General features: G+C 36.2%; 1 protein-coding gene across 3 annotated transcripts in view; it reads left to right on the forward strand.

Annotated features, from left to right (window-relative positions):
- Positions 1 to 24,379, forward strand: part of MYOM1 (myomesin 1) — a 133,814-nt gene that overhangs the window by 33,612 nt on the left and 75,823 nt on the right. For all 3 annotated transcript variants that reach the window (XM_016157028.2, XM_016157012.2, XM_016157021.2), the window contains exons 7-13: positions 2,002 to 2,090; positions 2,200 to 2,262; positions 5,701 to 5,865; positions 7,858 to 8,019; positions 14,524 to 14,665; positions 17,170 to 17,369; positions 19,177 to 19,233. In XM_016157028.2, the coding sequence (XP_016012514.2) occupies positions 2,002 to 2,090; positions 2,200 to 2,262; positions 5,701 to 5,865; positions 7,858 to 8,019; positions 14,524 to 14,665; positions 17,170 to 17,369; positions 19,177 to 19,233 (878 nt within the window). The remainder of the gene's footprint in view (positions 1 to 2,001; positions 2,091 to 2,199; positions 2,263 to 5,700; positions 5,866 to 7,857; positions 8,020 to 14,523; positions 14,666 to 17,169; positions 17,370 to 19,176; positions 19,234 to 24,379) is intronic.

Below are 24,379 nucleotides of genomic sequence, written 5' to 3' on the forward strand. Positions count from 1 at the left end.
GCACACCTGAGAGTGATATGCATGACTCATTCTTACCAAGCCCAGGTTACCTCCCAAAGTGATCTTCTGTCTGAGTTTAGTCAAAGATGATGAGAAAAAAATTAATTTTTTATTTATCCCTTTCTTAGACATTAGTAAAAACTAAGTTATATAAATAGACATTGATACTCAGTTATCCTTTCAAAGTTCCAAATCAACATTGTCATCATACTCTTGTCATTAATCAGTAAAGGATATGGAGGTTGGGGTGGGTGGTGTCGAATGTAAACTGGACTAGAAGAGATGAACTGTGGGAAACAATGCACTCACCCTATCAACATGTAGGTGGAGGCAGCATGGATATTCGGGTGTCTTTAAAGCAAAGTTAAGTAAAATTTGAAAGCAGATTGCCTGTGTGCCCGGCACTCAGTAGAGTGCCCCTAACACACCTGACTGCTTGTCCACATGGTGTGGGATAGGAACGTGCCCACGCTTGGTCTGGTGAACTGGTCCTGGGATTAAATTTAAGCCTAGAATTAAATCTGGACACATGTCCTTTATGACCCCTTGATTGCGAGGGTGATTGACAGTGGGATTGGTTGGGTGCTGCCTATACCCAGTGACCCTGCATAGGCTAAGAGCACCCATACTTTCTAGATCTTTTCTACAGTTTATGAGTAAGACTATACTCTGCCCCACCCCCACATGTTTCCTGTTTCTCGTGCTTTTTCTTCCTTCCCCAGCCCTCAGCCAAAGAAGTTTGTTTAATTTTGCGCATATGTCCATCTTTAATATCAGTGACATAAATGTAATTTTATTAAAAAGATACTCAACAAGAAAAAAATTTGAAAGCAGAACCTACATCAAAATTCCCAAGTCCTCGAGGATTTGTCATGTCTCTTAAAAATGATATTGAAATCCAAGCCTAGTTATGTGGATACAAAAGTTAAACAAGCTCCTGCCATTTTCAGTTCTCATAAAACCATGACATGCTGAGATATCAAAGTACAATTTACATCATTCTGATCTCAGGAGATTTATAGCCTTCTCTTCAGATCACAACAGCTGACACAAGTAATGCTGGGCTTCAAACAGAACCCTGGACCCTGGGATATTCTCCAAGCTCTGACCCTGACCTGAAGTCACATCAATTCTGTCAGTCAGTTGTTCTGAGGCAGCAGTGAGCTATGTTGTTGCTTGATAATTAAATAGTTATGAGAAAGACAACTGTATTGACCTTCCTGGAGTTCTATTGATGTCTATAAAATTTCAACAAGAAATACGTTTATATGAATGAAACTAAACTTATAGACACTGGAAATGACATGACACAAACAACCGGCTTTGAAATCTTAGCCTGTTCATCATTCTGTGAGATCATTATCTCCCTAACTCTGTTATTAAAGATATCACAATTCCTGTATTATAACTCAGAGGAACTTCCAACTCTTGTGTCATACTGTGGGCCAAAACTCCAAGTGTGGCCTGAACCTTAGTAGAATTAATTTATTTGTACTTTGAGGCTACAACACAGAACCACACATTAGACTAACCTAGGTCTGGTTTGTGGCTCAAGGAAGCCATGTAGTCTACAAGGAGAGGCTTTTTCTTTCCCTCTTGTTACTCTGTCACCCCCAGACTGAAACTCACCCTCGGGGGGGCCAGCAGGGAGACTGTGCCCCCAATTGATTATAATGCCATTCACGCTGTAATTTATGTGCTTATCATTTTGCTGACATTTTTTTTTAGACATTATAAATTAACCCAGACTAGGATCACAGTGTACTAAAGGTGTACTCCCATCCTGTGCTGCTGGTCTGAAACTACTGATAATCCCTTGGACTATGTAAAATCCCACAGGGAGCCAGATCAGAGTGAATAGCTTCATCCAGAGTCCCATAGAACCACATGTCAGCCACTGATTTTCAGTGTGCCATGGTGGCAAAAAGATCTTTGAAAGAACAGCCGGCAATTACAAGGAGCATCACTGCAATATCCACTTATTTCTATACATTTTTTCAGATGTGATTTTGAAGACACTGCTCAGTACCGGGCCTCAGCAATGAATGTTAAAGGAGAGCTATCAGCATATGCCTCGGTGGTGGTAAAGAGTAGGTTTGCTGAACTTGTTTTATTCAAACTGTGTTTTTAAAATAATTTATTCACATTGCTAAAAACAATTAAGAAGTAGGTCACGTTCATTTCTGCTTTCTTTTCTAGGATATAAAGGAGAGTTTGATGAGACTCGCTTCCATGCTGGGGCTTCCACCATGCCCCTCAGCTGTAAGTTTAAAAATATATTTGCTAAATGTCATCTCCATTTAAAATATGGCTTAATAAGCTATTCTGTAATACTGAAATAAATGCATAGTATATGTTGTAATATATGCTAATATGTATATATAATAGCTGTCTATGGTTAGTTTCATTTTTTTAGATTTTTTCGTTACTGTTCTCTTTCTGAATATAATTGCTTTTCTTTGGTTTTATAAAAGCCAAGATGTAATGGGCTAAAATGGCAAATGATTTTAAGTCTTTCTATGTTAAACTGGGAAAGATCATTATACAAACCTGGACACACACACACACACACACACACACACACATGTATGTCTGGACTGTTTATAGAAGTCTTACTCATCCCTAAATATATAGGTCGGCATCACCTCCTTGAGAAACCCATGTCTAACCCCTACTGTTACCCCACTGCCACACCCACCCCACCCAGTCAGGGTTGGATGTCCCTGGCGAGGCCATGGCACCTCCATAAGAACAACTCTTACGCTGGACCCTGTTACTGTTAACTGTTAAATGTCTATTTCTCTCACTGGCCCGTGAGCCACTTGAAGGCAAGAGTGGACCTTTTATCTCTAAATCCCAGTGCCTGACACAGAGTAGCTATTCAATATTGAATGAATAAATAAATACATTAATTTATGAAGTGCAATTTAAAAGGATGTCTAAATGTGGTTAAATAGAAACCTATTAAAAATTCCAATCAGCGGTAATTTGTGTATTTGTGAACTTTAATTAGTTTATCTGAGCCAGAACTTCTTTTCATGGGAAGCAATGAAAGTAAAGTCCTTATGGTTCTTCAAATAATTAGATGCTTACAATGGTCCGACTAAAAAAGGTAGCCAAACCCTAACTTCTTATTTTCCAAACATTAAAAAAATGAGTGATAGTTTTGAAAATCATTGATGAAGATTCTTTCTCATGGGTCAGTTTTTCACCTAACTGGCTAGTTTGATATCTTTAGATGACCTACTTCATCAGCTTCATGAAATAGCTCCAAATGTTAGTATTTCAAGGTATAATCAATCATTGGTGTCAATCTCATGGGCAGGGGGGAATGAGGAATGAGAATGAGGGAGGAATACATCCCAAATCATATTGTTCTCATATCATTTTATTTATGTTAAGAGAATAGTTGGAAATTCTGAAACTACGACTTATCTTCCAGTGTCCCCAAGACTGGCCTATTGATCATTTCACAATTTTCTGAAGGTATCCTGCTCATTCTCACTACCATATCATCATCCATGTTTCTCTCATTTTCCTCTTATCCATCAAGTCAAGGTCTGAAAGCCCAGCTCGACATTACTTCTCTAACTCCAGTTGCATTCAGTCAGAGCCTTCTCTGACTGGCCCCTGAATTGAGTGCAGTTGTTCCTAACACAGAAGACAGGGGGGCTCTTATTGATTCCTTCAACCAGTTTACTGAGCATCTGATATGAGCTATGTTCTAATTTAGGTGCTTGGAATATGCTGGTAAATATCATAGATAAATCTTCCTGCACTTGGTTCTGTTCTAATAGTTAATGTATATTGATTGGTGTTATAGACACTATACTAAGACTTTTTTTTTATATGTATCGATTCATTTAATGCACTCCCAAAGCTTATGAAATAAGTACCTTTTTCTCTGTGCTGTGTAAATGGAGAAGCAGGTTAGAGAGGTTAAATCAAGGGGCAAGACCACACATAGTGGTAGAGTAAGAACTTGTAACATGTTCTTTCTAATTCTAAACCATATTCTAAACCAGGGGTCAGAATATTTCAGTAAAGGCAAACATTTCTGTAAAGGACCAGGTTGTAAATACTTTAGGTTTGTGGGCCACATAGTCTCTGTTGCAGCTACTCAACTCTGCCATTGTAACACAAAAGCAGCCATAGACAGGAGGTAAATGAATAAGATGGCTGTGTTCTAATAAACCCTTATTTGTAAACATTGAAATTTGAATTTCCTGTCTTTTTTCACTTGTCACAAATTCTTATTCTTCTTTTGATTTTTTCAGCAATTAAAAATTGAAACCATTCTTAATAGTACAAAATAGGAAGCAGTCTAGTTTTAGTTCTAGATTCGACAAACCGTAAACCTCAGGCCTACTATAATCCTTATCTCTACTCCCTAAGGCAGATTTGGAACCAGTCCAGCTTCTCAGTGAGCAAAGTCTGATCAAATTGTTTTGCTTTTTGATTGTGACATTGTCATGTAGAAGTGGGGCAGATGGGACATGCTTTATAGAGAACATTTCCCTGTTGGTTAGTGGTTGCCTGGCAACACGTAAATTTAAAGCGATACCACATAATAGTTGAGAGCACAAGTTCTTGAAAAAGCCTGCCAGTATAAATGTGGCTCTTGAGGTGGGGAGTGGGGGGAGTGAATGTGGGCAGTTATTTAGCCTTCCTATGCTGCTGTTTCCTCATCTATAGCAATAATAATGATACCTGATAGAGTTATTATGAGACTTAATTGAGTTAATAGTTATTAAACACTTGGAACAATACTTGGCACAGTTGAACCTAATGAACGTTAGCTTGCCTTTTCAAATTAGTACTGAGATCTTAGGAAGACAGATGAAACATGGAAGAGCCCAAGTCTTAAATTTAGGCAGTTAGGAGTTTGAATTTCAAATTCACAAGATACCTTTGAAACCTTGGCATTAACTGTATATTTGCGAACATTTATATCTGCATCTGAAAGAGAGGAAAAGCTAGAATCTATGCCATGGGGATTTTGCAAGGATTAGATGACATGTCAAATGTAGCATGCCTGGCATATAATAACTCACCAAGAAATATGCATTATTTTCCCAAGCCCTTTCCTTTAAGGAAAGAGAAAATAAAACCTGGGAGAGTTTATAATACAGGCATTTACTCAATCTATAATTAAGACATTTCTAAGAAAAATATTTTTAAAGTTACAATATTTTAAACTTTTCAGTTTTCTCCCATTGACTTTTCTTATATATATATTTTTTACTCAGATCATTAAAGAGACTAAAACAACTTACTGTATTTTTCTGAGTAATTGATATGGCTATTTGTCCCAACAGTACAAACAATAGAGTTTAAATGAACTTAGAATCTAAAATTAAAAGACATATGCATATATTGCAGCTAACTATTTAAGTCTAAGCTAAAAGTGTTATTAATGTATATTTTATGTAAGGCATGAAATCTGACCTTCAAATCTTATTAGTTATAAATAAGCTTTTCTGACCAGTGAAGCAAGAATTTTCATATACAGAATTTCCATTTCACGTAATGATATACGTGAATGTGCTACATACTTCTTTTATAAGACTTAATTTTTGCCCAGATAAATCATTTGATCGGTCTTTGTTGTGACTGCTCTCTGCCTGTGCTCATTTAAATGCTTATGTATCTTTGATGAGAAAAAAATAAATTACTGACATTTATTTTTGTTATACCCAGTTGCTGTGACCCCTTATGGTTATGCGTCCAAGTTTGAGATCCACTTTGATGACAAGTTTGATGTGTCCTTTGGGAGAGAGGGCGAGACAATGAGTCTAGGCTGCCGCGTAGTTATCACTCCTGAAATTAAACATTTCCAGCCAGAGATCCAGTGGTACAGAAATGGTGAGCCTTTATAATGAATTCTGACTTACGTTCTTATTTGCAGAAAGTTGCAGACTGGACTTGGCACCAGAACATGAACGTCCATAAGACTGCAGATCTGTTCATCAGAGCAGGCAGAATCTGGACGTTGGATGGCATAACCTGTATCTACTGGATATTAAAAAAAAAGTTTTTTTTAAAGGGCAGAACTCACAATATATTTGTGAAATATATTCTTATCACCAAGTAATATATGGAAAGGATTACGAAAATGTATTTTTGTTTATATGAGTTGGATATATCTTCATTTTGCCAGTTAATTTTATTTGGTAAAACAAAGTGAAATTCAGAGAAGTCCAATGGGACTATGGAGCACACTCGGTGTTCCCTGGGCAAGGTGAGCAGTGGGCAGTGTACTCACCAAGCAGTTAGCCTGAACTTCCCCTGTGCATGCGGGTACCCGGGGCAGTCTGAGGCACCATGGGATCCCAAAGCAGTGGCTGGGACCAGGGCCTGGGCCCATACGGAAGCCAGCACAACAGCAGTGGCAGCAGCAGCAACAGCACTAAGTGAACATGGCCCTAGAGAAGGGGAGGGGCTCCATATGCAGGCAGCGTGGGACCCACTGTAGGAGGCCAGCTTGCCTGTCCATCTCAAGAGCTCACCTTTGTGGGATTTGCACAAATATTGATTTCCTGGCTTGAGTGCTGTGGCAGGAACTGCCAGCAATAAGACAGTAAACTGTCAGTAAAATATTACAATTAAAAATGTGTATATAGACAATGCAATAAAGCAAATAAGGCAGTTGTTAGAATTCGTCACAGTTTAGAACCTCTATTTATGAAAACTCCCGCATTGCAAAGCAACTATCCTTAGGCTTAGAAATAGAAATTAAGTTTAAACATTGTTGCATTCAATGAAAAAGAACACTTTTTATATAAACCTTTGGATGAAACTATTATTAACAAGGAAGATAATTTGAAAATTAATTTTTCCTCATAATTGAAGAGAGTGATAGAATGCATAAACAGGTGTTTGAATTATACACAAATCATGAGGTCATTTTCAGTTTCTCTTACAGGACATGTAAGAGAAAACATTAAGATGTAATATGTAGATTTACATTTAAAATTAAATTCAGACTTACATGAAACTGATTTGTATGAAGAGTTAAATCTTTTTTAAAAAATTTTTCCTTAAGAATCATCAGCTCTAGAGTACTAAAATTTATATTTGTTTATCAGAAAGTTAACCCAATAGTAACTTTATACCATAACTATATAACAGTATATAGTATAAAATATGTAATATTATCACTATATGACACTCTTAACAGCTGCGGTAATAGTTACATCAGCAGAAAGATCCTTCTCAAAATAAAAATATTATCAAAACTAATTTGTGATCTTATGTTTGTAAAAAGTGACTGATGTTCTTTTCAATTATATCCATTTGAAATAAAGTTGATAAAAGTATAAATTTGAATCTGCAGAAAAGCAAGCCAGAAATATTCATTATCAATCAAGATATCACATTAATAAAGTCTTATTTTTATAAAATTATGACACAAAAATATTATTTTTGCATTTTTGTATTATTTTTATTACTTTTTATAAGTAATAAGCTATTTTTAGAGGGGAAAGCCTCATACTTTTTAGTACTTTTAACTGTAATTTTTTCCCCTACTTTTTGACCGATGGGCCTTGCAATTTCATTTAGCACTGGGCCCTGCAGATTATCTGGCACTGGTCGCCTCACTTCTGGTCTAGTATTTTTACCAATATAAACATAGCAGAATGGCTCAAAGCCCTAGAGCCTTCTTCCAGTCTGAAAACTGTCAATATAGAAGGAGAGGAATAGAGAGAGAGAAAGAGAAGTAGCAGATGGGGAACAGAGGGAGGGAGAATCAGGGCGAGAGAGTGAGGGAGAGCGGGGGTGGAATGGAGGGGAGAGAGGAAGAAGGGAGTAATAGAGAAAAAAATGGTTAATTTGATGACTCTCCCTCCCACTCAGGAGTACCTATTTCTTCATCAAAATGGGTACAAACACATTGGAGTGGAGATCGGGCAACACTGACATTTTCTCATCTCAACAAAGAAGATGAAGGCCTCTACACGATCCGTGTACGAATGGGAGAATATTATGAACAATATAGTGCTTACGTCTTTGTTCGAGGTAAGACTTAGCAAAAAGCAGAACACCCAAGAATATTTAAAACACTGAGGCCAAATCAATCTCCCCAGGCACGTTTTTTGTAATGATGAAAGATCCATTTGAAAATTCTTCCAGATTACATACCATAGGGATATTAAATTCTAGTAAAACTACACCTGATGTGAAGAGGTTAATAACCCTAAAGACATTAACCCAAAGGTAAGCGAGTTCCAGACTACGTTTGTCACTAATGGCTGTACTTTCCTCATCTTCAGTGAGCCAACAGTGCAGTCAGTTCTCCATAGGTATTCGAGTTGAGGTGCTAAATACTATTTGAAAAGCCATTTCAGTTTGTGGAAACTGTAAAGACAGAGTGATGTGTTGTTAGGGAACTTACTCTTTAATATCTATTTTTAAATTCCATTAGGATTTCATTCCAGGCCCCTTCTTTATAGCTTTAGCTTTAATGAACTAGAAAACAAGGTGCTACAATTTAATCCTTAAAACAAACTATAATTGTTGATTTTAGGAGTCTTTCTTTTTTTCAGAATATCTTGAATGGATCAGAGAGGTACAAGTAGGAAAGTCGTTCCTATATGACCTAGCACATTAGGAAGACCATTAACACCTCCAGGCTACAAGAGCAGTGTCCCATGTTCTTTTATGTGATGGCCAGCCAGGTGTGGCTACAAGAGTCAGAGGAGAGGCTCCGCGAAACAAGAGTGTTTTATTCAAATCCTAGAGACAGGAGGTACAGCATACTATGCAGGGTCACATGGGGAAGCACCAGCGCTGACTGGTCAGAAGACATAGGGGCAGGAGAGAGGGGGGAGCCTAAACCATGGCCTTTATTGCAGTTGCTGTGGGAAAGGTAAGGTAGAGCAAGACAGTTTATGATTGGCTAGTATGAATAATTGAGGTGGACTCTAAGCTGTAGGTGTACCTAATTGCCTGGGACCAGGTCCTGGGATGATTAAGGCAGAGGACTATTTCCCCCTGGGGCACCTGGGCCAGATCAAGGTGGTCTGGCTTTGGATGGGTTAGTTTGCATATCAAAGTCATGCTCGTGCTGAGCTCTTTGTTCTCTCCAAGAATTGGCTGGCCACCTGGGGCAATCTCTTCCCAACTAGAAAGATTTTTAAGATGTCAAAAAATCATAATATATAGAAAATAAAAATATAAGCAATACAAGTTCACCTGCTAATTTTTATATCTCTTATGCACTAAATAGAGTCATAAACTCACAGGCATTTTGATCAAGATGGAACATCAGAGGTCATCCAGGGGTCCTTAACTGGGATCCGCAGACTTCCAAAGGGTCCGTGATTGGAACTATATTTCAATATAGTTGGTTTCTTTGGTTATCTTATGTACTTTATTTTATGTTATTCATTTAAAGGCAGAATTCTAAGGAGGGGCCGCTAGGCTTTGTCAATTTGCTAGAAGAGTCAATGGTACGAAAAGTTAGAATTTCCATTCTAGTTCAACCTCTTAATTTTAAGATGCAGAAACTGAGGCTCAGAAAAGTAAAGTGATTTATCAAAACCCTTGGGTACAACCCTTCTGATACCTAACCCAGGTTTTTAATTGGGGTCTAGGCTAAGCTGCTGAAACAAAACTACAAGAAGTTTATAACTTTCCAATGTCTTACTATTGGGTGGTGGTCGAGACGTTATGTTCAATGTGCTTACTCTGAGTCCCAGATCCATCTATGTTGTTCTTCCACTGCCCCCTATGGTGCTGTCCCATTTCCCATTCTGGCCTGTGAGAAGGGGAGAAGTGGAAGGGGAAACACAGAGACGCACACATCACTTCTGCCTGGTGAACACTTAGCCACATGTACACATCTCACATTGAGGGAAGCTAGAGCGTCTAGTCTCTAGCTGGGCAGCTGTGTTCCCTGCTAAAGCTCAGGGGCTCTAGTACTAAAAGCAAACAGGAAAAATAGATACTGGGGACAGTTAGAAGTCTATACCATACCAGTATTGACCAATAATAAGTGAATAATCACTGAATTCTGCCACTTGCAAGCAATGGATAAAGATACATAAATATTTATTGTAATTGGAAAATGTGTTAGATTTTCTCCTAAACAAAAGCATTATGGGAAAAGTCAGATATCACCAGGGGAAGAAAGAAGCCAGTCTTTTGGGTTGTGCTGTGAAAAGAGACACATTGGAATTTTTCAAGTAAGTTACTTTAGTCAGACAACCTGGATAAACCTAGGTAAACAAGGACTGAATAAGCAAAAGCTTTGTCTCTGCTCTCAATTGTCTTACCGGAACAAGAACCAGGGAATATCTCTGTTGATTCAGAAGAAAGAAAGTGGGAGGGAGGGAAGAAAAAAGGGAGGGAGGAAGGAAGGAAGGAAGGAAAGAAAGAAAAAAGAAAAACGCCGAACAGGTTATGCCTGGATGATTCCTTCGTGGACTTTTTTTGGAAACTCTGACACAGTCTAGGGTCCTCAAAATTTCTAATTCATTGCCCACCTCCAGAATTGTGGCCCTCTGCCAGGTTTAGACCAGACTTCACATGGCTAAAAGGGGAAGAGATTGAAATTTGAAATTTACCCTTAAGCAAATTTTCAAAATAAGGAAATGGAAAGACTCTAAAATTTGTCAGATGTTGATGTGAGAGAATTGAAAAGGTGCATAGGAAAAACAAAATTAAAAAGAAAATTTCGGCAACTGTGTTGTGAATTTAACACCTTCAGAAAAAGATTTCCCTCATAAGTTCATTTTAAATGATACATATTAGATTATTTTTTGAAAAAAAATCTTTATTGAGATGTAACTTAAATACCATAAGATTTAATCATGTTAAATGAACAACGCTTTTTAGAATATTTATAGAGTTGTGCCACCATCATCCACAATCCAGTGGAACATTTCCATCACTTCAAAGAGATTTCTTGTGCCCATTCCCAACTCATCCCCAGTCTAGCCCCTAGGTAACCACTAATCTACTTCTGTTGCTATGGATTGGTCTTTTCTGGACCTTTCTGGATAAAATATATGATCTTTTATATCTCTCTTCTTTCCTTGAGCATATGTTTTGAGATTCATTATGTTGGTATTTTGTTCCCTTTTATTGCTGACTAGTCTTGTACTATATGGATATGCCTCATTTTACCTATCCATTCACAAGTTGATAGATAGTTGGATTGTTTCCACTCTTTGTCTATTATTAATAATGCTGCTATGAACATTCGCATTCATATTCATGGACCTAGGTTTTCATTGCTTTTGGGTAGATGGACACTTATCAGTAGAATTGTTGGGTCACATGTTAAATTTAGGTTTAAGAAACTGCCAATGTGTTTACTTTAAAAAAATTTTTCCCCCCTTCTTTAATTCCCCCTCCCCCCATTTCTACCCTTGACCTATGGATGTTGCCATTTCCCCTTAGGAACTGGATCTCTGAAGTTGGAGTGTCTCCTTCCAAACACTCCCAGTGTGCACCCGGGGCTCCGAGCACATCCAGCGGGTGGGGGATGGGGTGGGGGGACGGGGGCAGGACAGGGGGAGATGGGGTGGTGGAGGGAGGGAGAGGGCTGGTGCACCTGGGGTATGGTCCATGGCTCCACCTGGGACATGAACCCAGAACCTTCTGCATGTAAAGCAGACATGCTAACCACTACACTATGGAGCCACCCCTGCCAATGTGTTTTAAATGATATTTTATGTGCTTTTTAAAACTTTGTATTCATTGAGCTACATAAGGCCATTTCAATTTTTAGAGCTCTGGTAATTTTGCTGCTTAGCAAATAGCTTCTAAACACCACATGTCTGCACAAACACATTCCAGAGTTGCATACATTTGGCCAGGATTTTATTACATAGATAATATGTGTTATTTGTGAAAAAAATAGATAATATAAATAAGAAAAAACATAAAAATTAAAGTCATCCATGAATCCACAAGTGTAATTTTATTACCTATTATTCTAGATTTTTAAATAGTCTTTTCTCACAACCCTCCACAGAGAGAGCGTAAGAGAGAAAGAGATGATAAAGATGGGAAAGAAATATGAAAAAGAATTACGAATAGCAAATAAATATATGAAAAAGTTTTCACTAGTAATCACTGTAAATTGAAATGATATAACATTTTAATTTAACATATTGAAAAGATTTAAAAGATTTTTAAGACTCGCTGGGATAAAGGAATGGAGGGACCAGCATTCATATATATTGTGATGAGTTGAATCTGTTCAACTGTTCTTAGGGTGTTTTGCCACTATATACAGACATTTCCAACAATTCTAGTTCTAGGAATTTGAGTGGACAAAAGTTGAAAAAAAATTTTGTTGAGAAAAATGAAGAAATCTAGATATCTCCCAATGGGAGCCATAAAATAAAGTATAATAAATGCTCCATGTAAGCAACGGAATACCACACGGCAGTGAAAAATGAATGATGTATACCTATATTTATTGATATAGATATACATCAAGCAAAATCAGTTTACATGAAATCATATAGTTCCATTCATTTTTATTTTTTAAAAATAATCGCTTTTGAGTTATAAATATAGAAAAAAATCTAGAAAAATGTAGGCCAATGTTAATAGTAGTAACCTCTGAGTTACAGAATTAAAAGGGATTCTCATGTATTTTTTTATTATTATATATTTTACAAGCATGCATTACTTTGATTATAATAGAATTACTTACATTTTGAAAAAGGTTATTAGTAGTTTGTGTTAGAGGTCAAAATATAAAGAGTATTGGGCTAATCTTTGACCTAATTAATCAAATCTACAAAAAGTTTGGCTATTTGGAGGGTTATGAGCAGGAAGGACAGATGCTAAGAAAAGGTTTGATGTTGGCTGAAGGGGTGCTGTCAGCCAGATAGGCCATAGCAGCTGCTGAGAGCCAAGGGGACAAATGCAAAGTAACAGCACAGTATTTGGCTGTGGCTTCCAGCAGCTGCTAAACAGAACCTGTTTTCTGAAATATTGTCAAGCCTACCCCACAAATGACATATAATAAGCAATTTTATAAAAATGCTGAAGAATTGGTTCCCTAAATGCCTACTTTTTGCTGGGCTGTTACATATAATGGTTGTTCAGTGAACTAAACTTCACTCGATCAATGCAGGGGTTACTGGTTGTTACATTACAGGCTTTTAGCAAAAGAACATAGCTAAAGATTGCCAGCTGTCCCCTTAGCAGCTGAGCAGCTTTCCAGCAGTACCTGAGACTTGTTAACCTCAACATCTTTACGTCTATTTCAAATCTGCTCTACCTTCACCATCAGCAGGCCATCTTCCCCATCCAGTGCTCTCAAAGCCTGGAAGGAAAAAAGTTTCTCCCCACCAAAATGCTCACTCTCCCTTGTGTGGCATGCAGGCATCCTGCACTAAGTTTTAGACACCAATTAGTTATCTTCTCCTGCTCTTATGCAGGAGACATTTACCTAGAGATATTTTCCTTTTGGTTCATGAAGCAAGAAACAGGATATTCAAAACCAAAGTGACTTGAGCTCATCACAGGTAATGTGAACCTATTAAATTCAGAAGTATTTCTGCCCTGTCATTACATGGTTTAGTAACTCATAAGATTTACACAAATATAGCTGATAGAAAAAATGTTTATTTAGACATCGAGATTGTTTTCCCTTGAGTAAATGGCTCCTACATGTCTCAGCTTCCTTTCCTAACACCAGTTATGAAAGGGTTGACCAGATGTCAAGAGGAATTGGCAAATGTGGACCCCTTCCCTCAGGGGTTCTGCCTCCTGTCTTAAGTATTCTCGCTTAAAATAGTAACTGATTATTTTCATTCTCCTTCCTCTCCTTCTAAAATCTCTTGATTCACCAGTTTAGCTGTGCTTGAAGATACACTGCTGAGGGCACCCCATTGTCAGAGGATCCCATTTCATAAACAGTCACTGTCCTCTGTTTTTTGTATAATCCTGGACTTTTACTTAACTCAGATAAACTAAGCTCAAATATAGGTATTGCATCAGAGTTCCTTTCGCAAGTATTTTCAGTTTGGGAACAAACATTTGATTAAAATGACTATTTTTCCTCTTCCAAAATGGTAGTGCCTCGCATAAGGATGGGCAAAGTTTCATGGTTCTTATTCTCTTGTGGATGCATCCAGAAGGGGACAAAGGGAACTGTTTGTTCCCCTTTGGAGCCATTCATAGTTTCTGAGTAACATTACACAATAAATATATTAAGAATAGACTTTCTGGCACCTTACATTAGTTTTCTGATGGCAGTCCCTGACATCTACGTATTTATTTTCGTTTAGAACATTTTGAGCAGGCAAGGGTCATGAGGCAAAGGTCACAGGTCCTTTTCAGAGGCCTTTCTAACGTAATGTTTTTCTTACTAATATTGAAAAGTACACATTGTTATGTTGGTAAGCAAATTACAAGACTGAAGCTTGCTCTCCTGTGGCCAAAAATGTAGCCAGTATGGTGGTGTGGTAAGATATGTGTGCACTAAGACCCCAGCCTGCTAGGCTAACAGAGTACATCTGAGACAGCTAATGGGATCCTTCTGTATTTCCACAGATGCTGATGCAGAAATTGAAGGAACTCCAGCCTCTCCCTTAGATGTGGTGTGCTTGGATGCCAACAAAGATTATATCATCATCTCTTGGAAACAGCCAGCTGTGGATGGAGGAAGTCCTATTCTGGGATATTTTATTGATAAGTTAGTGCTTAGTCTAATTTTAGTTAGAGTAATTTGGTCATAGTGATGCATGCTTGATTTCTCCCATTTCTAGGTGAAATAATTTCTCTTCTGGTCTCATCTCTCTCTTTGTGTTTCTGTCTCTGTGCCTATCTTTCGATAGGTACGTAGGTAGGTAGACAGACAGACAGACGAACAGACAGACATAGATGTATATAAATATAAGATAGATATACTACCAGCACAAGGCACTAATTTGACAAGAGTACTATGAATTTGTAGACCTAATAGAGGCCACTCTGGAAATGAAATAGCTGGCATTTAATGTATTAAATGTTTGTATTCCTAGTATGTCAGTAATTTAGAATATTAAGTAAAGAATAATATTTTAGGAATACTAACAAAATCTTAATTACATTGAAAGAAGTGGTTTCAAGTTAGGTAAAGAAAAAAATATCAATAGTCTTAAATTATGTTCTATCTATAAGTTCTTTCTGTTTATATTCTCCAAACTTAGACTCTGATATTTATGGTAATTGAGTCTTACACATTGATTACCCAGTGAGTTTAGACAACATAGACAACAATTTTATATTATCAACACTAACACATTATTGTTTGTATTAGTCTCTATTCAAATAGTTGCTCTAATTCTCTTTCCATTTTTGAGTAATAAAATCTAATTATAGAAACCACTAGGGACAGATAATCTGTGCTGTAGTACAGTGGGATTCTACCAAGGTGTATGAAACCTAATCTTTATAGCAATAAGTAAATATATGTCTACTGCACTAAATACCATCCAGAGAAATATTTACAACAAATTACATGCTGTTTATTTGTATATTAAGTACTTCTATATTACTTCATTTTTTAGTAATGATGAACTATGAAGTTTTATATAGACTCTTTCATCCTTACAATTTCTGCCTTATTGTCTTTGGCAAATTTCTAAAGGATTTGCAAACTTTGATCAGTGAAAGACCAGGGACAATCAGTACATTTTATTTTTCTCTTGCCTTAGTCATAATAAAAATAACTATATTATGGCTAATACTTATCAAGCATTTGCCATGTGCATGGCATTGTTCTAAAAACTGCACATGCATTAACCTTTAACTCATAATTATCCTCTGAAAAGTAGGTACTATTATGACAAGTAAGAAACGAGTAGTTGACCCAAGGCCAAGTGCTAACGAGGAAACACTAAGTCATACAGTTTAATTCTAACAGAACTAGAATTCGAAGAGCAGCCTGGCTGTAGGCTTGTGTTTTTTTTTCTGCTCTACTATGCTGTAGATGTCTCCAGAGCAGCTGCTCTCCACCTTTTTTCTGCCCATATTAGGATTAGGAAGCACACTCTAAGACCTTTGAATTACCACAACATTACATGTACACAGAGAGAGGGATACAGGGGCAGTTTGAGGAATTGTCCTAACCCTCTCATTTCCCATTCATGGAAGCTTTGTAATTTCTACAAAGAAAGATTTAGGGAAAAGAAGATGGAATGGCAGGGATTGAAGCCATATTTCATAGCACTTTACATAAGGTTGAGAAAATATTTATCTCAAAGAATGGAAGGATGATGGTGAGGATCTGAAGATAAAGCCCCTACCCCGACCACCTTTGCCCTGCTATTGGCAACCTCCACCCCCACGAGAATCATTTGAGAATTATACATTTTGGACACACAGCTGTATTGGGGAAGCGATATAAACTAAAAGTGCCGTGCTCTGCTCAAAAAAAATGATGAGCTACTTAGTCCTAATGCTGTCTACTTCAATCACACATTGAGCCGCTAAAGCCCTGTTAATCAGGCCAGTAACATGATATGAACTGTCATCTTTGTCTCCCTGGGTATGGCCACCACCAGGCATCTAGGGCTCTAAAAGCATCAATTAGAGATATGAGGTTTCAAATACTTAAACTTCCTCCGCCCAGACTGAGAATTTTGCTGTATCTCATCAATTTTATCTGTTAAGAAATAAATATATTACAGTACCCCTCCCCATCCTCCCACCCACCCAGCATATAGCGACCATCAACTGAGCTCTTTTCAAATTACAATACAAATAGTTATCTTTTAAGGTATTAACCTTTTCAACAGTAGTTCCATTTTTAAAAGAAAATGCCTAAGGAAGCCACTAATGATGGAACTGATGGCATCAGTCAGGGAGATATTGGGGGGACCCTCCTCCTTAGTCTATCCAATGCTTGCTTCCGCACCTCCCCCACCCCAAACTCCTCTGCTTAGCGCACGCACCAGGCCCCTCAGCTGCCTGCTTTTAATGAGGTCACAGGACGCATATGTGTTGAGGAAGGATCTAAGCTTCCTTCTTGTTAAAGAAAACACATTACAATTGAGTGGAACTGAGTACTTGCAATTAGATAACTTTTGAATCGTGCTTGAACTAAATATTTTGTAGAAAGAAGATCTGAAGCAATTGGGTGAGTTTGCAGCTTTGGAGCTATTAGTTTAGCCATGCTTCTTTTAATATTTTTATCAATCACTCTCTTTTCCTTAGATGTGAGGTGGGCACAGACAGCTGGTCTCAATGCAATGACACACCTGTGAAGTTTGCTCGTTTCCCAGTCACTGGATTGATAGAAGGTCGTTCTTATATATTCCGAGTTCGAGCTGTGAATAAAACTGGAATAGGTCTACCATCTCGTGTTTCTGAGCCTGTGGCCGCCCTGGATCCAGCTGAGAAAGCTAGACTTAAAAGTAAGCATTTTTCATTTTTCAGGATCTTCTTGAACTTTTTTTTATAAAACTGCTCTAGATCTCATTGCAAGGTTATTCCTCCCTCTTCCACTAGAGGGAGAAGAGAATAAGAAATCCTTTATTGATCAGAAGATCCTAGGGGGAAAAATAAAAACAAAAAAAAGCCCTGTTTTTTTGACTCATCAATTCACTAACAGCTTTATTTTATTTTATTTTATTTTATTTTATTTTATTTTATTTTATTTTATTTTATTATTTTATTTTTATTTTATATTTTTATTTGATTCATAGTTTGTCTTGTTAAACTGAGTTCCAGGCATTGTGTTTGAAATAAAATATAAAATGCCTAGACAGCTTTCTTAGTTATTTTATCAGCATATTCCAAATGCACTTTTTTTCTTAGTTCAATTTTTTAAAATTGTAAGGTAAATTTCTTAAGCTTGAATTTGTCCTTTAGAACATTAATATCTCAATACAGTGAATTTATATCAAAGTAAAAACACATTCACAACATTATATATAATCTATACTTGAGTGTCAATATTAGACAGTAAAATTGATCTTTTCATATATTTAATGTCCAAGTGTCAACAGCAAAACCATCCTATGTGAATTATACTGTGCATTTGTTTCAGGGAATCCATATGGCATCCACAATAATAGGGACCATAAAATGACATTAAAAGAATTGTTGGAAATTAACATTTCATTCTTTATACCAGATTTCTCAACCTTGGCCCTCTTGACATTTTAGGCCAGATAATTCTTTGATGTAGGGGGGCTATCCCGTGCATCGTAAGATGTTTGGCAGCATCCCTGGCCTCCACCCACTAGATGCCAATAGCACTCCTCGCCCCTTTGTGACCATCAAATCATCTCCAGACATTACCAAATGTCCCTAGGGGACAAAATCACCCTAGTTGAGGACTACTGATTTGTTCCATATTTACAGTGTTATTCTTTACCTTAAATAAAGGATAACATGTAATGGCATTATCAAAATCTAAGTAAAATAATGCCACCTTTCTCTGGAGGCTTTCTAGTTAGGCTACTTGATTGTTCTCCAATCACTTTTCACTTACTCTCTGACTTCCCTCTCTCTTTCCTAATTCCATCTCGTACTTTCATTTATCCTTCTTTTAGAAATTCAAATGAAAACAAGATTTGTTTGAACTAAAAATAAGTTATCTTCTTTATCGCCTTTTTTGTTTTTGCACAAAGTCTGGTGAAAAGTCCATGGATTAAAGCAGGAGTTGAATCATTCTTTCTGACATCCATTGGATCACAGAAATGAATATCTTCTTTAACTTTATACTGCCCATCTCATCCATTTTCCTTAATCAAGATCTAAGCTGGTTTCTTTTGTAGATAACACTTTTTGAAAGTAATAGAAAGCAATTGCTTTCGTTGAGCTTTACCGCAGGTTCAGCAACCCGCTCCTCTTCATCTTTATTATGATAGATACGTAACTACTGAGCTTACCATTGTTCCAGAAAGCTTTGTCCCAAATACACGTTATCTCTTAAGAAGAGATGAGAGCCTATATGTTTCAGGAGACGCATAATGAACACAGGTTATTTACCTTGCTTGTGTAAGTACAATTCTAGAAATGTCAACTCAGTTCAGGTAAATTTGAGACACTAGCAGATTGAGACTTTTTTGAGGACACAATACCATACAAATACTCAGTAAGATTTGTTAGCAAAATACATAGGCAAACTAATAAACCCATTTGTGACTAATATGGCCAGTTTAATCAGTGCAATTGAAACTGCATTTGTGAATGTTCGTAATTGTTATTGTTCAGGTCGCCCTTCAGCACCCTGGACTGGACAGATCATTGTCACCGAAGAGGAACCTACAGGTAAAAGCTACATTTTTCCTAGATACTGTTGCCAATGTTTAGCTATTCAACTTAGCTTTTGTTATGGAGGGTACAGTGCATATTAATTTAAGATATTTTGGAAAGAACATTCTGAAATATTTGGAGATCATAAAGTATTGCCAGAGAATCACTTTAAAAAAAAGTTTTATTGAAGTGTAATTGACATACAGTAAACTGCGTGTCTGTAAAATATACAATTTGATAAATTTTACAGGTGAGTTCACCTGTGAAGCCATACCATGATAAAAATAATGAACATATCTATCACCCCTAAAATGTCCTCATGTCTCTTTGTAACACCTGCATTCCATATCCAAGGCCATCACTGATCTGCTTTCTGTCACTAGAGTTTGCATTGTCCATAATTTTAGATAGATGGAATTATATTCATTTTTGTCTGGTTTCCTTCACTCAGCATAATTATTTTGAGATTTGTCTATGTTGGTGTGTATATCAGTTCATTTCAGTTTATCCATTTGCAACTGGAAGTTTCTAGAAAAATTCTTGTTTGTGTGGACATACGCTTTCATTTCTCTTGGATAAATACCTACAAGTTGAATGGACAGGTCATAGGGTATGTTTATAATTTTTAATGAAACTGTTAACTGTTTTCCAAAATGGTTGTACCATTTTACATTCCCATCAGTAGTCTATGAGAGTTCCCATTACTCCACATTGTCACCAGTACTTAGCATGGTCAGTCTTTTTTTTAATTTTAGCTATTCTAGTGGTACACAGTGGTGTTTTATGCTACAGTGGTATTTCATAATGGATGAATAGTGGTTTTAATTTGCATTTTCCTAATAATGTTGAACATCTTTTAATGGGTTTATTTGCCGTTTTTGTATTATATTTGACATCTTTGCCAAATTTGAGTTCACTCGGGTATTTTTCTGTTTTTTTTTTCTAGAAATGTTTATGCATTAGCTCTTACATTTCAATATATAATTCATTTCAAATTATTTTTTTTCTATATTGAGTGAAATAAGAGTCTAAGTTATTTTTATTATTTTGCATATGTCTATCCAATTATTTCAGTAGTGTATATAATAAATTATCCTTTCCCGATGAATTAATTGCCTTGGCGCCATTATTAAAATCAATTGATTGCATATTCGTGGATCTATTTCTTCAAACTCTATTGGTAAAGTTTACTTTTTCTACACCAATACCACACTGTCTTGATTGCTATAGCTTTTGTGTTGTTATTCTTTTAAGCTTCATAGTTTTGAAATCAGGTAGTATAAATCTTCTAATCTTTTTTCCCTCAAGTTGTTTTGGCTATTCTAAGTCTTTGCATTTCCATGTGAAATTTAAAACAAACATCAATTTCTATAAAAAATTTGCTGGCATTTCAATTGAGTCTTTTATGTTCTTAATGATTTTCTATCTACTTGTTCAATCAATTATTGATAAAGTAATGATAAAATTGCTAACTAAATGGTGTATTATTATCATTATTAGTTTTTTTTTGTAGTTCTACCAGGTTTTGCTGCATGTATTTTGACATTCTGTTATTAAATGCATACACATCTTTATTGTTACATCGTCTTATGAATTGACCACTTTATTATTATAAAGTGAGTCCCTTTATCCATGGTAATGTTTTTTGCTTGGAAATCTACTTTGTTTGATATTAATATAACCATTCCAGATTTCTTTTGATTAGTGGCATAAGATTTCTGTCCTTCTATTTTTAACCTATGTGTGTCTTTATGTTTAAATGATGTTTCTTGAGGTAGCATCTAGTTGGGTCTTGCTTTTTTATGTAATCTAATAATCTTTGCCTTTTAATTGGGGAGTTCGAACCATTTACATTTCATGTGATTATTGATATGGTTGGCCTTAAATCTACCATCTTGCTGTTTGTTTTCTATCTATTCCATCTGTTTCCTTTTTCTTCTTTCTTTTGGGTTGAGTATTTTTTATTATTTTATTTTAACTGTGTTATTTTATTAGCTATGATTCTCTGTCCTGCTTTCTAGTAGTTTGGAGTTTATAACATACATCTTATCACAACTTATCTTCAAATTAAATTATACCCATTCACATGTAGTGTAAGAACTTACAACTGTATTATTCTATTTGCCCTCTGAGCCGTGGTGATGTTGTTGTCATATATTTTTTTGTGAAAATATTTAAACTTTACGATGCAGTCACTTATCTTTCAAAAAGATTTAAAAAGTAAGAAAAAGGTCTTTACCATTTCTATTGTTCTTCATTTCTTTGTGTAGATCTGGATTTCCATCTGATATGATTTTCTTTCCACCTGAGGCATTTCCTTTCAAATTTCTTATGGTGCAGGACTGATGCTTATGAACTATTTTATTTTCTGTATGCCTGAGTCTCTTTCGTCTTTATTTGTAAAATGTATATTCACTGAGTATAGAATTCTAGGTCGGCAGCTTTATATTCAGTAAAAAAGTTGCCCATTGTAGTGCAGACCTGTACTATAAGAATGACTGCTGCTGTTCTTATTTTTGTTACTCTGTATGTAATGTATCATTTTCTCTATATAATTTTACATTATTATTTTTATAACTGGCTTTAGAAACTTGATTATGATGTACATTTGTGTTATTTCCTTTATTTATCTTGTGGTTGGGGTTTGCAAGTTCCCTGGATCTGTGAGTCTGTATTTTTCATCAGATTTGGAATTTTTTCACCATTATTTCTTAAATGTTTTTTATGTATTTTCTTCTCTCTTCTATTTATCAGGAGCTCCAATTGCATGCCACTTGAAACACAGCTCATTGATGCTGAGCTCATTTTTCCTTCCATTTTTTTCTTTTTGTGCTTCATTTTGGATACTTTCTATTGCTATGTCATTAATTTTACTCTCCTTTTCTTTTTCAGTGTTTAACCTGCTATGAATTCCAGCCAAGGGTTTTTTTTTTTTATCTTAGACTTTGTACTTTTCATCTTTATAAGTTAATTTATATCGTTTTTATATTTTCCATGTTTTTAATTAACATGTTCAATCATTATCCTCTTCAACATATGAAATACAGTTATAATAACTTTTAAAATATCTTTGTCTACTAATTCTATCATCTATGACACTTCAGGTTTTGTTTTTATTGATTAACTTTTCTCCTCATTATAGGTTGTATTTTCTTGCTTCTTTACATATTTGATTATTTTTATGAGATGCCAGACATTTTAAATTTACACTGTTTGATGCTGGGTGTTTTTGTATTTTTATAAACACTCAAGCTTTATTCCGGGGAAATAATTTGATCCTTCAAGGCTTACGTTTGTTAAGTGGAATCAGAGAAGCCTTTAGTCCAGGGGTACTTTGGCCTCACTACAAAGGCAATACTCTCCTGAGTACTTCATCTGATGTTTCATAAATTAGGAGATTTCTACTCAGGCTAGTGGAAACATGAACTTTCTCAGGCCCAATGAGAGCTCTGAGGATTGTTCCCTTCATTTCTTCTGTGTGGTTGTCCCCATTTCCAGTGGTTTCTTCATATGTATGAGCTGATCAGTTCTCAGATCAGCACTCTAGAAGGACCCTCTGCAGATCTTTGAAGCTTCTCTCTGTCTGTGCAGCATCTTCTTCCAGTATTTTTCCTGTGACTCTATCTGTGGATACCTTGCTCTCCTTGGAATTTGTTTCTTCTCCATTCAAGGAGCTGTGAGGCTCTACCTCAGTTGTTCTTCCTGAGCTGCTGCCTTGAAACTCCCTCCTGACAGCAAGTTAGGACAATGGCAGGGCTCATCTAACTTGTTTCCCATCTATCAGTAATCATTGTCCTATGTCCAGTGTCTGTAAACAGTAATTTGAGATATTTTTCTCAGTATTTAAACTGTTTCACTTCAATGTCAAGAACTGTGGAGAGTCTAAAAATTTACCCTACTTACAAGCTAATAAGTTTCTTGTCACGTTTATAGCTGCTGGCAAAAGCTGACGTGAGACAGAAGATGCTATTACTCAGAACACTGCAGACATCATGGCCTTCATGTTTTCATTGTTTCCTTTGCCCCTTCTCACCAGTTCCTACAAACCGATGTGAAGCAACACAGGTAGATGCTGCATACGCAATAGATTTGTGTCACACCCACCTGAGAAACCTTGCACTTAGGAAGCTGCTACCAAACCTACCCAAATTTTTCTGGACAAAGTCATTATACTTTATTATTCTAGTCAGAAAACAGCAACTGTCTGCTCTAGAGGATATACTATCTCTATATTTCAAGGTTGTTTGCTATTTAACATCCTTGAAAACATATTGTATAAAAATGCTGATAGAAGATATGTAGAAATACCATTGAGAATTGTCCCTCAAGACCAGTTATGTGACATCAGCTTTGACAGAAAAAGGCATAGAAAATTACATTTTAAATTACATCTGAGGAACCACAAAGACCCCGAATACTAAAGCAATCTTGAGAAATAACAACAAAGTTGAAGGTATCCCACTACCTGATATCAAATTATACTACAAGCCTATAGTAATCAAAACAGCATGATACTGGCATGAACACAGACACATCAGTGGAACAGAATGGAATGCCCAGAAATAAGCCCACACCTATATTGTCCATTAATCCATGACAAAGGAAGCAAAAATATACAGTGGGATAAAGATAGTCTCTTTAATAAAGTGTTGGGAAAACTGGACAGATACATACAAAAAAAAATGAAACTGGACCACCTTATACCATATGAATTAAAGACTTAAATATAAGACCTAAAACCATAAAACTAGAAAGCACAGGCAGTAAATTCTTTGACATTGCTCTTAGTAACATTTTTTTTTTTTTTTGGATATATTTCCTTGGACATGGGGGGGGGGAACAGAGAAAAAAAATAAACAAATGGGACTATATCAAACTAAAAAGTTTACACAGCAAAGGAAATCATCAATGAAATGAAAAGACCCACTACTGAATGGAAGAAAATATTCACCAATCCTACTTATAATAGAGGTTACTATCCAGAATATATAAGGGACTCATATAAGGTAACAAATAACAAAAAACAAAAAGCAATCTCATTAAAAATTGGGCAGGGGACCTGAATAGGCATTTCTCCAAAGAGGATATATAAAAAGACATAAACATATGAACATATGAAAAATAAACATATGAAAAGATGCTCAATATCACTACTCACTAG

Source organism: Rousettus aegyptiacus, unplaced genomic scaffold (assembly GCF_014176215.1).
Source record: "Rousettus aegyptiacus isolate mRouAeg1 unplaced genomic scaffold, mRouAeg1.p scaffold_m13_p_12, whole genome shotgun sequence".
Lineage (NCBI taxonomy): Eukaryota > Metazoa > Chordata > Mammalia > Chiroptera > Pteropodidae > Rousettus > Rousettus aegyptiacus.